This window comes from Perca flavescens, chromosome 2 (assembly GCF_004354835.1).
Source record: "Perca flavescens isolate YP-PL-M2 chromosome 2, PFLA_1.0, whole genome shotgun sequence".
Lineage (NCBI taxonomy): Eukaryota > Metazoa > Chordata > Actinopteri > Perciformes > Percidae > Perca > Perca flavescens.
Window position 1 is genome coordinate 15,274,795 of NC_041332.1, and position 14,357 is coordinate 15,289,151.

The following is a 14,357-nucleotide window of genomic DNA, read 5'->3' on the forward strand; positions in this document are numbered from 1 at the left end:
TCTCAAGCACAAAACATCAGAATTGGCACCAACTATCAGAACTATGGCCTCACAACATTTGGTGTTAAAACATAACTGTTGGTTCACACAGATACACACACACACACGATTGCATGCAAGCGCACACACACACACACACACACACACACACACACACACACACACCTTTGATCTCTTTTCCAGGGATAGGTGTTGCTTCCACCATGGTAGGAACCACATTGATAGTAGACATCACAGTGCGGGTCTGCTGAAAGCCTGTTAGAGAAAGGTTCTTATTACACTTGGGACATATTCTTACTTTTAGTAGCAGTGGGGCTCTGGGGATAGCAATGTTTGTCAATTGGTCCAAAGTGAAATATCTCAACAAAAGGAATTGACATGAAACTTGGTACATATGTTCACTTTCCCCAAGCAGATGATGAAAAACTACTGCATGGATTGGCACAAACTATATGTATGTATACTTTACAGGTTCTCAGATGATGTATTCTAATGATTTTAGTGATCTCCCTGACTTTTCCTCTAGCCCACCTTTAATTTGTCTCAACAACTGTTGGATGGATCACTATGCATTTTTATATAGACATTGATGTTCCCCAGAGGAAACAATGTATGTGTATAATAATGTTATCTCCTGACTTTTCATCAAGCTTAATCATTAAGTCCAATTTTTCCACATTCTAGCAAAACAAATTCCCGATTCCAGAGTCCCTCAGCATATTTCATGGTCAGTGCTAATTAACGGATATTAGCATGCTGACATGCTAAACTATGGTGATAAACAACATTAATATTATATATGTGAAATACATGCTGTATATATCACACTTTCAGTTCAAAGAGAAGCAGTTTGTGTAAGAAAATCTCTTGTTGGCAAAGAAAGTCAAAAACAGACAAACAGAAAGACGTTCAGCCAACACTGAAACCTGTATTCAGCTCAGAGTAGCTCATGGATTTAATATATTTTGACAAATCAAAGAAGTGTAAAATTAAAGGTTTGTTTCAGAAACTTCCCCACCTTGAGGTTGTCTCAACAACTGTTGGAAGGATCACGATTACATTTTGTCTTCTATAGAGATTAATATTCCCCAGATAATAAAAATTCAATAATGCAAACCCCTGACTTTTCATCCAGTGCCATTAATAGGTATAATTTTCCAATTATCCTTTATTGTATGACCAAATAACTGGAAAACTTAAGCAGCATATTTTATATTTAGTACTAATTAGTGAATATTAGCATGCTGACATGATGGTAAACTATGTATAGTCACACAATGCCGCTCAGTTTGTGTGACATCACACAGCACCACTCTGTCAAACAGAAAGAAGATCAGCCAACATTGCAGCCTGTATTCAGCTCAGAATAGAAATTGATCCGCTTTCCTTCAACTGTTTGTTAAATTTTGACAATCATACAAGAGCCTTTTGTTTCTTAAACCTTTTGTAATTTTTTCTCAATACCTATTTTATAAAAAGTGTTTTCTAGCTCATTTACATTCTGTGAAAATAACAGTTTACTACAATATGATGAGGTAGATCTTTTACCTTTGACTTCTAGCTCAAAAGCAGAGAAAACATCCAGGCCAGTGTTTCCATGGACACCACAAAGGTACGACCCAGAATTCTTTTGGGTCAAACTGGTAATGGTCACTGTGAATTTCCTGGATGCCATGTCATCTGTAAGTGTGAACCACTACAGTGGATAGACATGAAAGGTGGGAGAGAAATGGGGGATGACACACAGCAAAGGGCCGCAGGTCGTACTCCAACCCAGGGCGATGCAAAGGACTCAGCCTACATGGGGCGCACGCTCTTACTGAGCGAGCTAGAGGTCGCCCCGTGATTACTTTCTAAATACGATTATATATTTTACAATTTGCATCTCCTAAGGTATGTTTTGCCACTTTTCAACTACTTTCAAATGTTGTTGAAAAATGTCTTAAACATGCAACTAGATTCAAAATTTCAAGCAAACATTTATTTACTAAAAAGAGAACAAGTTTGTCTAAGCCAATATTTTGTTGGCAAAGAAAGTCAAAAATGGCCATAAAGGCGAGTAATAGGAAATGGACTTGATCAGTGAGTTAATCTGAAGAAAACTACAGCTCAGGTTGTCAGTTAGATCAAGTGAGTGTCACATTCTGTTTATTAAAACTACATTGTAGTAAAAACAAAAAAACATATTGATTGTTTAATGCAACAACTTCAGAAAACTGAATCCACTGAATTGTGAGTTTGTCTTTATGTGTGTCAGGATAAACAAGAGACAAGCAAGCAAACATTAGAGCTCAGCCACCATGGACAACTTTGTGTGTGTGTGTGTGTGTGTGTGTGTGTGTGTGTGTGTGTGTGTGTTTCTCGTTATTACGGTGCATAACTTACTGGAACAAAACTGAGCAATGTGTCGTTGCTGGTGACAAAACCGCTGATTAAATATGTACATTGAAGCGATACTGGCGTTAAAGACCTGCTGATCGCTGTCCGATTCTCTGATATAAATGCCCGCATTGCATTGTGGGATATCGGCTTTGAATGCGCCACAGCTCGGATCATATCGTAGTGTTCTGTCTTACAGCATAGGCCAACTGTAATATTTCACCGGTAATAAGAGCGAAATAATATTATTAAAATAAAGAAATGAATAGCATTATAGTTTTAAAAATATCAATAAACAACAAAGCAATCCAGCGTCCCTGGTAATAAGACCGAAATAATAACATTAAAAGAAATACATATACATATACCACAATAACATCTGGTGAATAAATGTTGATTACAACAGCGGTTATAGGGCTAAAAATACCAAAAATACCAATCTGCTGCAGCCCGACTGGCAGAAAGAATCCTGCTGTGATCACGAAAGATGCTTCCCACTGAAATACATTAGTTTAAAAAACGTGCTGACCATCACAAAAAAAACAAGATAAACGTGTCCTTCAATCAATAGATTAAATTACGTGAACATTTCACAAACTGCCGTGAGACTGGGTTGTCTCTCTGTGAATATTACTGGAATATAGTGTCATGCTATAATTTACTAAAATGACTCACTTGAATATTACAGTTCATCAAATGTTTGGAACTATGTGTGAATGTTGTTTTTATATCCTATTTATATAGTGCAAAAAACAATAGTGGTCAGTTGTTTCATTTTGTTTATTTATTCACCTTAAGTAAAAGTGCATTCATGAAGGTAACTTACATTTGGTGTATTTATCTTGTAGGTGAACTGGTTATCATGCCTACAATTCTTATATTGCAGGTGTGCAACAGTTATATTAACAATAAGCAATCAAAATGAATGTAAAAGTAAAAGCAAAAATGTAAAATGTAAGTTGAAGAAATTAAATAAGCAATGACAATAAGTACTTCATATCAAACAAATCTGTACAAATAATTATGTTACTGTAGTTTTCAGTAAGACAATGGAAAGGTTGGACCATAGCGGTACGTGAATATTTGCTGGTCAACTGTTAATTGAGATACAAACAGGATCATTTGGGTACAGATGTGACCTGAAAATGCAAGGTTTGATCACAGATGTGCATGCTGTTCATCTCCTATTGGCTTTGATGATAATTTGATTACAGTAGATATCATCTGTTGTGGTGACATTTTGGTACACAGAATCTTGTTCGGCTTCACCTGTGTCATCATGGTGTTGACAGGCGCTCTGTGGTTTGGAGGTCCGCTGCTTTGAGTACACTACGTCTTGATTTTGGTAAATCTAAAAGAGAATTGGCAAAAATAAACAGACAAGAGGGTGAGGTTACTCAGATGAGAATTCCTGAAAAAAATATGCACATGAAAATGGCTGCATAATCAGCAAGTTGGTCATTTCTTTTGGCTCAATAGGTTACTTGTTTCAGAACAAAACACACTTCCATTTAAAGGTTAGATTGTTAATGAATTTGGTGTGACTTTTCATTGACCAAATTACTAGATTACTAATCATTTTGGGTATTAATTTTCCTGTAAATGACAACCAGAGAAATCATTTTCACATCCTGACCTTTCTTCTGATGCCGTCATGCGGCCAGAATGTCCACTTGCACCCAAGAAATATCAAAATCTAATGGGCATATTATCCTCAAATTCTCAGAGCATGTTCATGCTCTCAAGAGGATGAACCCCTTCAGTTTTAGATCCCGATCTTTTCTCAACCACCCCCATGAGCCAGTTTTGTCTAAGCAGTATTAAGATAGTCAGCCAGATCTTTAGATTATTATGTGTACAATTTAGTCACATTTCTTTTAATTTTGATGATCCCACTTCTTTCCCACCCTAAAAACAAACTTTACATATTGAGCCCCACTAATAGAAAAAAATCATCACTTTTTTTGTGTCCCACACGTTTGTAATGTGGACCATAATGAACATTGCAGCCTCTTGTGTCTATTAGCAGGCTTTGTATTTTAGTTTTCTTACATCTGATACACTTATCACTTCCTCTGTTTCTGCTGTCTTGGTTTTGTTTCTGTTCATGTTGCCTCCAGCTCCTTGAAAACACACAGCATAAGAACTGGTTAAACAAGTTGTGTGCATGCATATGTGTATGTGTTTCCCTGTGTGTTCACGGTTCTGTGCATACATTTGTTGAAACATACCTCGCACGTTGTAACATTTGTATTTATAAACTATGACCAGTGCAAATGTCAGTATGAGCAGCACAGCGGGCACGATGAAAATCACAGAGTAAAAGAGTGTTGCATCTGGGGAAAAAAACAGAACAGAGTAAAAATATATTCCTGAAAACACACAGCCACACACGCAAGGACCCGCGCATGCACGCGCGCACACACACACACACACACACACACACACACACACACACACACACACACACACACACACACACACACACACACACCTTTGATCTCTTTTCCAGGGATAGGTGTTGCTTCCACCATGGTGAAGGTAGGAACCACATTGATAGTAGACATCACAGTGCTGGTCTGCTGAAAGCCTGTTAGAGAAAATTTATTAGTACACTTGGGAAATATTCTTACTTTTAGTAGCAGTGGGGCTCTGGGGATAGCAATGAAATATCTCAACAAAAGGAATTGACATGAAACTTGGTACATATGTTCACTTTCCCCAAGCAGATGATGAAAAACTACTGCATGGATTGGCACAAACCATATACTATACAGGTTCTCAGATGATGTATTCTAATGATTTTAGTGATCTCCCTGACTTTTCCTCTCCTGACTGAGTCCCTCAGGGTATTTCATGGTCAGTGCTAATTAACGGATATTAGCTTGCTGACATGCTAAACTATGGTTGTAAACAACATTAATATTACATATGTGAAATACATGCTGTACATATCACACTTTCAGTTCAAAGAGAAGCAGTTTGTGTAAGAAAATCTCTTGTTGGCAAAGAAAGTCAAAAACAGACAAACAGAAAGACGTTCAGCCAACACTGAAGCCTGTATTCAGCTCAGAGTAGCTCACGGTTTTGATATATTTCGACAAAACAAAAGAAATGTAAAGTTGGTTTCTGAAACTTCCATACCTTGAGGTTGTCTCAACAACTGTTGGAAGGATCACAATTAATAATTTAATAATTTATAATGTTTATTGATCCCCAGTGCGGAAATTACAATTTACACTCTGTTTGTTAGAAGTCACTACACAAAGACCTGAAATACACACAGACATGCTCAGGACCTATTCATGCACAAATGGAGAGAAGTTCAGAGTGAGTGGGCTGCCAGTGCTGGACCAGCACCCTGAGCGGTAGGAGGGGTACGGTGCCTTGCTCAAGAGCAACTGGCAGTGCCCAGGAGGTGAACTGCCAGAGCTACTGCCACCCCCAATTGCATTTTTTCTTCCATAGAGATTAATGTTCCCTAGAGAATAAAAATTCAATAATGCAAACCCCTGACTTTTCATCCAGTGCCATTAATAGGTATAATTTTCCAATTATCCTTTATTGTATGACCAAATAACTGGAAAACTTAAGCAGCATATTTTATATTTAGTACTAATTAGTGAATATTAGCATGCTGACATGATGGTAAACTATGTATAGTCACACAATGCCGCTCAGTTTGGGTGACATCACACAGCACCACTCTGTCAAACAGAAAGAAGATCAGCCAACATTGCAGCCTGTATTCAGCTCAGAATAGAAATTGATCCGCTTTCCTTCAACTGTTTGTTAAATTTTGACAAATCATCCACGAGTCAAATCAAACCTTTGTTTCTTAAACCTTTTGTAATTTGTTTCTCAATACCTGTTTTATAAAAAGTGTTTTCTAGCTCATTTACATTCTGTGAAAAATAACTGTTTACTACAATATGATGAGGTAGATCTTTTACCTTTGACTTCTAGCTCAAAAGCAGAGAAAACATCCAGGCCAGTGTTTCCATGGACACCACAAAGGTATGACCCAGAATTCTTTTGGGTCAAACTGGTAATGGTCACTGTGAATTTCCTGGATGCCATGTCATCTGTAAGTGTGAACTGTCCCTTTTGTTTGTTGTCAGAGGAGATTAGTGCGTGCTGCAGACATGTGGAGGGCTGGTTTCCTCTGCAGATGTACTTGAGGCTGTTCTGGTACTCAGACTCATACGGACAACTGAAGGACACCGAACTCTCCTCATAACGTTGGACTTTGGTGGAATGATCACAGCAGCTGTCTGTCAGTAAAATGAACAACATCACAGACTGTGAGAAGCACAGACATAAGTATTCAGATGTTTTACTTGAGTCAAAGAAGTAATATCACATTGGCTATAAAAAATGTATTGAAGTAAAATGGAAAGGTAGCTCTGGTTCGCTAAACGTAGTGAAAGCATCAAAAGTAGAAGTGCTCATTATGCAGGCAGAACTACCCCTCTAATGTAGGTGTAGGAGCAGCATAGCTGATTTATGTGGAAGCAAGTACAATATGTGTTTCTGAAGCGAAGTAGAAGTGTAAAGTGTAAAGTAGGAGAAAATGAAAATCTTCAAGCAACGCATAAGTACCTCAAAAACTGTACTTATGTACAGTACTTCAGTAATTGTGCTTAGTCACATTCCACCACTGTAAATGTTTCAATTGTTTAATGTTCTGGCCTCATACCCAGAACACATTATCGTGACAACCTGTAGCAACTAAAGAAGAAGGTCTAGATGAGTCATGAAATAATTAACGTTACTTGACGATGTGGAAATTCTGCACAGGGGTTTATTAATGTATACGATACGATACGATACGATACGATACGATACAACTTTATTGTCAGCCAAAGGCTGAAATTCTTTGTACATCCCTGGGTAGCTTGTTTAAGATGAGCACGTAGACATACATCCAAAAACAGTAAATGACATACACATACATCCTAATGAGGACAAACACATACATCCTAATGAGGACATACACATACATCCAAACATTCATGAGATTAATAACACCAACAAACATACATGAGACATTATCACAGATGACCTAAACTCCAAAATAAGGAAACAGAGAAAACATATATAACAACAGTACATGACATAAAACATACACACAGACAAAGCCTTGGAGATGTATATCCCTGAAATAAATATTGCACTGAGTTTAATGTAACCGGTTTAGCAATAGGATAGATTGATGTATGAAGGAGTTTTTAAGTCTAATACGATTAAAAGAATTAACTCTAAAGCGTCTGTTTGAAGGCAGAAGCTGATATTCACTGTGCAAGACATGTAAAGAGTCATTTGAAATAATTTTGGCTAGTCTAAGCATGCTGTTATTGTGAGCCTCCTGAAAGTAGTGCACTACAGGTGGTCCTATAATCTTTGCGCAAATTATAATCTGATTAAATAGCTTTGTTTTATTTTCAACTGAGAGGCTACTTAGCCAATCAGTACTACAGTAAAGCATCATACTCTGAATTACTGATGTGAAAAACACAGAGATGATTTGACTGCTAGCTCCAAAAGATCTCAATCTACGAAGAAAATAAACACGCTGTTGTATTTTTTTGCAGATAAAATCTATATGAGAAGTCCATGAGAGATTGTCGTCTATCATGACACCCAATTATTTATAGACCGAGACTTGACTAATTTCTGAGTTATGAATCTTCACCAAGGACAGTTCATGTATTACAGTTATACAGTTATTAATGTATTCACCTACCTTGTTTTACTTCCAGTTTTACTTCCGCAGGGTAGGTATCATAACCAGTTCTGGTAATCCCACACCAGTATTTCCCAGCATCCGTACGACTCAAAGCAGAGATGGTCACAGTAAAGACCTGTCTGTCATCACGGATGGAGTATCTGTTCTTCTTTGCTTCTGTCGTCGTAATAAGAACATCATCATCACTCCCACAATTATTCTTGCACAGGTACTTCTCATAAGACTCATAACCCTCTCTGTAGGGACAAGAAACTTTAACTTCTCTCCCTTCATACCCAGACACACGGATTAACCCTGCTGCACTCCTCACACAACTTAGGATACCTGCAAAGAGAAGACAACATACAATGAAAAACAGTGCTGAAAAAGATCTTTATGTAATATATCTCGCAGTTATTCTAAGTTAAACCGAGTGCACAGATGTGTGCGTTTAATGTTTGGAGCACATCTGTTGTCTATATTCATGATCATTTTCACTATTTTTGAGTTTGATTCATAAGATAAGTTACATTTGATTCTCATAGCAAGTTTGTTATTGTTGTTATTTTTACATGTAGACATTAACGCCAGTTGTGTTGATTAAATGAATTATAATAGAGCATTGCCAAGTCAAGGCAATCTCGACCACTTGTATTAGCATTTAAATGATTTTCATAAAACAAATAAACTTACTGCAGTGGATGAACAGCAGGTTTTTAAGGCTCAACATCTTCATGCAATTGCAAAGAAACTGAAACTACAGCAGTCTTCTTCTCCGCCCACCATGAGCCAATTTTGTCTAAGCAGTATTGAGATAGTCAGATCACTAGACTATCATGTGTACTATTTAGACACAATGTGGTTGGCAAATTTCACTGCAGTCTGCTGTGAAATTTGTTAAGCAAATTTTTTGTGGACATACACCTTTTGATTTTGATGATCCCACTTCTTTCCCACCCTAAAAACAAACTTTACATATTGAGCCCCACTAATAGAAAACATCATCACTTTTTTGTGTCCCACACATTTGTAATGTGGACCATAATGAACATTGCAGCCTCTTGTGTCTATTAGCAGGCTTTGTATTTTAGTTTTCTTACATGTGCTACACCTGCCACTTCCTCTGTTTCTGCTGTCTTGGTTTTGTTTCTGTTCATGTTGCCTCCAGCTCCTTGAAAACACACAGCATAAGAACTGGTTAAACAATTTGTGTGCATGCGTATGTGTATGTGTTTCCCTGTGTGTTCACGGTTCTGTGCATGCATTTGTTGAAACATACCTCGCACTTTGTAACATTTGTATTTATAAACTATGACCAGGGCAAATGTCAGTATGAGCAGCACAGCGAGCACGATGAAAATCACAGAGTAAAAGAGTGTTGCATCTGGGGAAAAAAACAGAACAGAGTAAAAATATATTCCTGAAAACACACAGGCACAAACCATATGCTATACAGGTTCTCAGATGATGTATTCTAATGATTTTAGTGTATGTGTATGTCTGTGTGTGCATGGTTCTGTGCATGCATTTGTTAAAACATACCTCGCACGTTGTAACATTTGTATTTACAAACTGTGACCAATTAACAATGGAAAAGAGACAGACCATCATAACACTTAAGAATGTTGGTCTTTCCTACACAGAAATTGCAAAGAAAGTCAAGGTGTCAGTGAGTACAGTATTCTTCACCCTCAAAAGGCACTTAGAAACTGGGGGAAACTCTGACAGGAAGAGGTCTGGCAGACCCAAAGCCACAACAGAATCAGAAGACTGAATGACAGAAGTTTCTGAGAGTCAACAGCTTGTGTGATAGGCGGCTCACAGGACAACAGCTTCAAGCACAGCTTAATAGTGGTCGTAATAAGCAAGTCTCAGTTTCAACTGTAAAGAGAAGACTTCGAGCTGCAGGTTTGATAGGTCGAGTTGCAGCAAGAAAGCTATTTCTAAGACGTCAGAATAAGAAGAAGAGGCTTGCCTGGGCCAAGAAACACTGTCAATGGACTACTGAAGACTGGAAGAAGGTGTTATGGACTGATGAATCAAAATTTTAAATCTTTGGTTCATCACGCAGGATTTTTGTACGCCGTCGATTAGGCGAAAGGATGGTTCCTCAGTGTGTGACATCAACTGTCAAACATGGAGGAGGACACGTGATGGTCTGGGGCTGTTTTGCTGGATCCAGGGTCGGTGATTTGTACAGAGTGAAAGGCACCCTGAACCAAAACGGCTACCACAGCATTTTGCAGCGCCATGCAGTACCCTCTGGTATGCGCCTAGTTGGTCAGGGGTTCATCCTACAGCAAGATAATGACCCAAAACATAAGTCCAAGCTATGCCAGAACTACCTTAGCAAAAAAGAACAAGATGGTAAGCTTAAAAATATGGAGTGGCCAGCACAGTCACCAGACTTAAACCCCATTGAGCTGGTTTGGGATGAACTGGACAGAAAAGTGAAAGCAAAGCAACCTACAAGTGCCACATTTATGGGAACTTCTGCAACAGAGATGGGAAGAACTGTAATGGGAAAATTACATTCAAGCATAATTCCTTATATTTTTATGTTTTATTTCTACTTTAATTCTCTCACAAATGCTGAAAGAGTCTATCTCATTTCCCACATGTAGATTTTGATTCTAACTTTGTGAGACATCCAGTCTGGAACATTATGTGAGCACTGTTTGCCTGAACCTATAAAGGTACAAGGTCACCTTAAAACTATCTCTAGTTTTCTCATGCCAGTTTAGCTGTAACTGGGGGGATGACAGTCGTACAGGGAGGAGGAGGTGAGATGGCTCCAAGATGTCTCTTGTATTTCTTGATTATCTTCATTTGTATCAGATTGCCTGTAAGAATTGTAGCGTCATAATAATCCAAGTGCGTGTGTGCTGTCACTCTGAAGATGCATAAAAGCCTAGTGTTCTGTTCACTCATTTGAGAAACTGATTCCACACTGGGCTGCGGCCTTTTGTGAAATCATGTTGCTCCATATTTGCAAATATATTAATAAATTGATTCCATGATTTCTTTTTTAACTTAAATTGTTCTTTTGTTCTATTCTTTTATTTCATTTTATTTTTTTCAAGATAATTTTTTTGGGGCTTTTCCCTTTATTTTATATTGACAGTGGATAGACATGAAAGGTGGGAGAGAAATGGGGGATGACACACAGCAAAGGGCCGCAGGTCGTACTCCAACCCAGGGCGATGCAAAGGACTCAGCCTACATGGGGCGCACGCTCTTACTGAGCGAGCTAGAGGTCGCCCCGTGATTACTTTCTAAATACGATTATATATTTTACAATTTGCATCTCCTAAGGTATGTTTTGCCACTTTTCAACTACTTTCAAATGTTGTTGAAAAATGTCTTAAACATGCAACTAGATTCAAAATTTCAAGCAAACATTTATTTACTAAAAAGAGAACAAGTTTGTCTAAGCCAATATTTTGTTGGCAAAGAAAGTCAAAAATGGCCATAAAGGCGAGTAATAGGAAATGGACTTGATCAGTGAGTTAATCTGAAGAAAACTACAGCTCAGGTTGTCAGTTAGATCAAGTGAGTGTCACATTCTGTTTATTAAAACTACATTGTAGTAAAAAACAAAAAACATATTGATTGTTTAATGCAACAACTTCAGAAAACTGAATCCACTGAATTGTGAGTTTGTCTTTATGTGTGTCAGGATAAACAAGAGACAAGCAAGCAAACATTAGAGCTCAGCCACCATGGACAACTTTGTGTGTGTGTGTGTGTGTGTGTGTGTGTGTGTGTGTGTGTGTTTCTCGTTATTATGGTGCATAACTTACTGGAACAAAACTGAGCAATGTGTCGTTGCTGGTGACAAAACCGCTGATTAAATATGTACATTGAAGCGATACTGGCGTTAAAGACCTGCTGATCGCTGTCCGATTCTCTGATATAAATGCCCGCATTGCATTGTGGGATATCGGCTTTGAATGCGCCACAGCTCGGATCATATCGTAGTGTTCTGTCTTACAGCATAGGCCTACTGTAATATTTCACCGGTAATAAGAGCGAAATAATATTATTAAAATAAAGAAATGAATAGCATTATAGTTTTAAAAATATCAATAAACAACAAAGCAATCCAGCGTCCCTGGTAATAAGACCGAAATAATAACATTAAAAGAAATACATATACATATACCACAATAACATCTGGTGAATAAATGTTGATTACAACAGCGGTTATAGGGCAAAATACCAAAAATACCAATCTGCTGCAGCCCGACTGGCAGAAAGAATCCTGCTGTGATCACGAAAGATGCTTCCCACTGAAATACATTAGTTTAAAAAACGCGTGCTGACCATCACAAAAAAAAAACAAGATAAACGTGTCCTTCAATCAATAGATTAAATTACGTGAACATTTCACAAACTGCCGTGAGACTGGGTTGTCTCTCTGTGAATATTACTGGAATATAGTGTCATGCTATAATTTACTAAAATGACTCACTTGAATATTACAGTTCATCAAATGTTTGGAACTATGTGTGAATGTTGTTTTTATATCCTATTTATATAGTGCAAAAAAACAATAGTGGTCAGTTGTTTCATTTTGTTTATTTATTCACCTTAAGTAAAAGTGCATTCATGAAGGTAACTTACATTTGGTGTATTTATCTTGTAGGTGAACTGGTTATCATGCCTACAATTCTTATATTGCAGGTGTGCAACAGTTATATTAACAATAAGCAATCAAAATGAATGTAAAAGTAAAAGCAAAAATGTAAAATGTAAGTTGAAGAAATTAAATAAGCAATGACAATAAGTACTTCATATCAAACAAATCTGTACAAATAATTATGTTACTGTAGTTTTCAGTAAGACAATGGAAAGGTTGGACCATAGCGGTACGTGAATATTTGCTGGTCAACTGTTAATTGAGATACAAACAGGATCATTTGGGTACAGATGTGACCTGAAAATGCAAGGTTTGATCACAGATGTGCATGCTGTTCATCTCCTATTGGCTTTGATGATAATTTGATTACAGTAGATATCATCTGTTGTGGTGACATTTTGGTACACAGAATCTTGTTCGGCTTCACCTGTGTCATCATGGTGTTGACAGGCGCTCTGTGGTTTGGAGGTCCGCTGCTTTGAGTACACTACGTCTTGATTTTGGTAAATCTAAAAGAGAATTGGCAAAAATAAACAGACAAGAGGGTGAGGTTACTCAGATGAGAATTCCTGAAAAAATATGCACATGAAAATGGCTGCATAATCAGCAAGTTGGTCATTTCTTTTGGCTCAATAGGTTACTTGTTTCAGAACAAAACACACTTCCATTTAAAGGTTAGATTGTTAATGAATTTGGTGTGACTTTTCATTGACCAAATTACTAGATTACTAATCATTTTGGGTATTAATTTTCCTGTAAATGACAACCAGAGAAATCATTTTCACATCCTGACCTTTCTTCTGATGCCGTCATGCGGCCAGAATGTCCACTTGCACCCAAGAAATATCAAAATCTAATGGGCATATTATCCTCAAATTCTCAGAGCATGTTCATGCTCTCAAGAGGATGAACCCCTTCAGTTTTAGATCCCGATCTTTTCTCAACCACCCCCATGAGCCAGTTTTGTCTAAGCAGTATTAAGATAGTCAGCCAGATCTTTAGATTATTATGTGTACAATTTAGTCACATTTCTTTTGATTTCGATGATCCCACTTCTTTCCCACCCTAAAAACAAACTTTACATATTGAGCCCCACTAATAGAAAAAAATCATCACTTTTTTTGTGTCCCACACGTTTGTAATGTGGACCATAATGAACATTGCAGCCTCTTGTGTCTATTAGCAGGCTTTGTATTTTAGTTTTCTTACATCTGATACACTTATCACTTCCTCTGTTTCTGCTGTCTTGGTTTTGTTTCTGTTCATGTTGCCTCCAGCTCCTTGAAAACACACAGCATAAGAACTGGTTAAACAAGTTGTGTGCATGCATATGTGTATGTGTTTCCCTGTGTGTTCACGGTTCTGTGCATACATTTGTTGAAACATACCTCGCACTTTGTAACATTTGTATTTATAAACTATGACCAGTGCAAATGTCAGTATGAGCAGCACAGCGGGCACGATGAAAACCACAGAGTAAAAGAGTGTTGCATCTGGGGAAAAAAAACAGAACAGAGTAAAAATATATTCCTGAAAACACACAGCCACACACACAAGGACCATGCGCATGCAACACACACACACACACACACACACACACACACACAC

At 37.7% G+C, this 14,357-nt stretch overlaps 1 protein-coding gene and 1 long non-coding RNA gene across 2 annotated transcripts; both read right to left on the reverse strand.

The window, feature by feature from the left end:
* Window positions 1-3,141: 3,141 nt before the first annotated feature.
* Window positions 3,142-9,403, reverse strand: LOC114562358 (uncharacterized). Its single transcript, XM_028588733.1, has 8 exons — window positions 9,387-9,403; window positions 9,208-9,278; window positions 8,126-8,452; window positions 6,333-6,653; window positions 4,874-4,969; window positions 4,611-4,715; window positions 4,432-4,502; window positions 3,142-3,730 (listed from the first exon to the last, which is right to left on the reverse strand). Exons 1-8 carry the CDS (start codon window positions 9,401-9,403, stop codon window positions 3,557-3,559), a joined length of 1,182 nt encoding a protein of 393 aa, XP_028444534.1. The 3' UTR covers window positions 3,142-3,556.
* A 3,266-nt stretch (window positions 9,404-12,669) lies between these two features.
* On the reverse strand, window positions 12,670-14,238 carry LOC114571993 (uncharacterized). The gene is made up of 3 exons (XR_003694720.1): window positions 14,138-14,238; window positions 13,959-14,029; window positions 12,670-13,258 (listed from the first exon to the last, which is right to left on the reverse strand). It is a non-coding gene; the product is annotated as an uncharacterized LOC114571993 (long non-coding RNA).
* Between the last annotated feature and the right edge of the window lie 119 nt (window positions 14,239-14,357).

What these genes read in the sequence shown, in the direction of transcription:
- LOC114562358 (XM_028588733.1), bottom strand. An exon ending in AAGTGGCAGGTGTAGCACAT is followed by an intron (nt 8,453 to 9,207) that starts GTAAGAAAACTA and finishes TTCTCTTTGCAG; the next exon opens with GTATCCTAAGTTGTGTGAGG. An exon ending in AAAACTGGAAGTAAAACAAG is followed by an intron (nt 6,654 to 8,125) that starts GTAGGTGAATAC and finishes TTTTACTGACAG; the next exon opens with ACAGCTGCTGTGATCATTCC.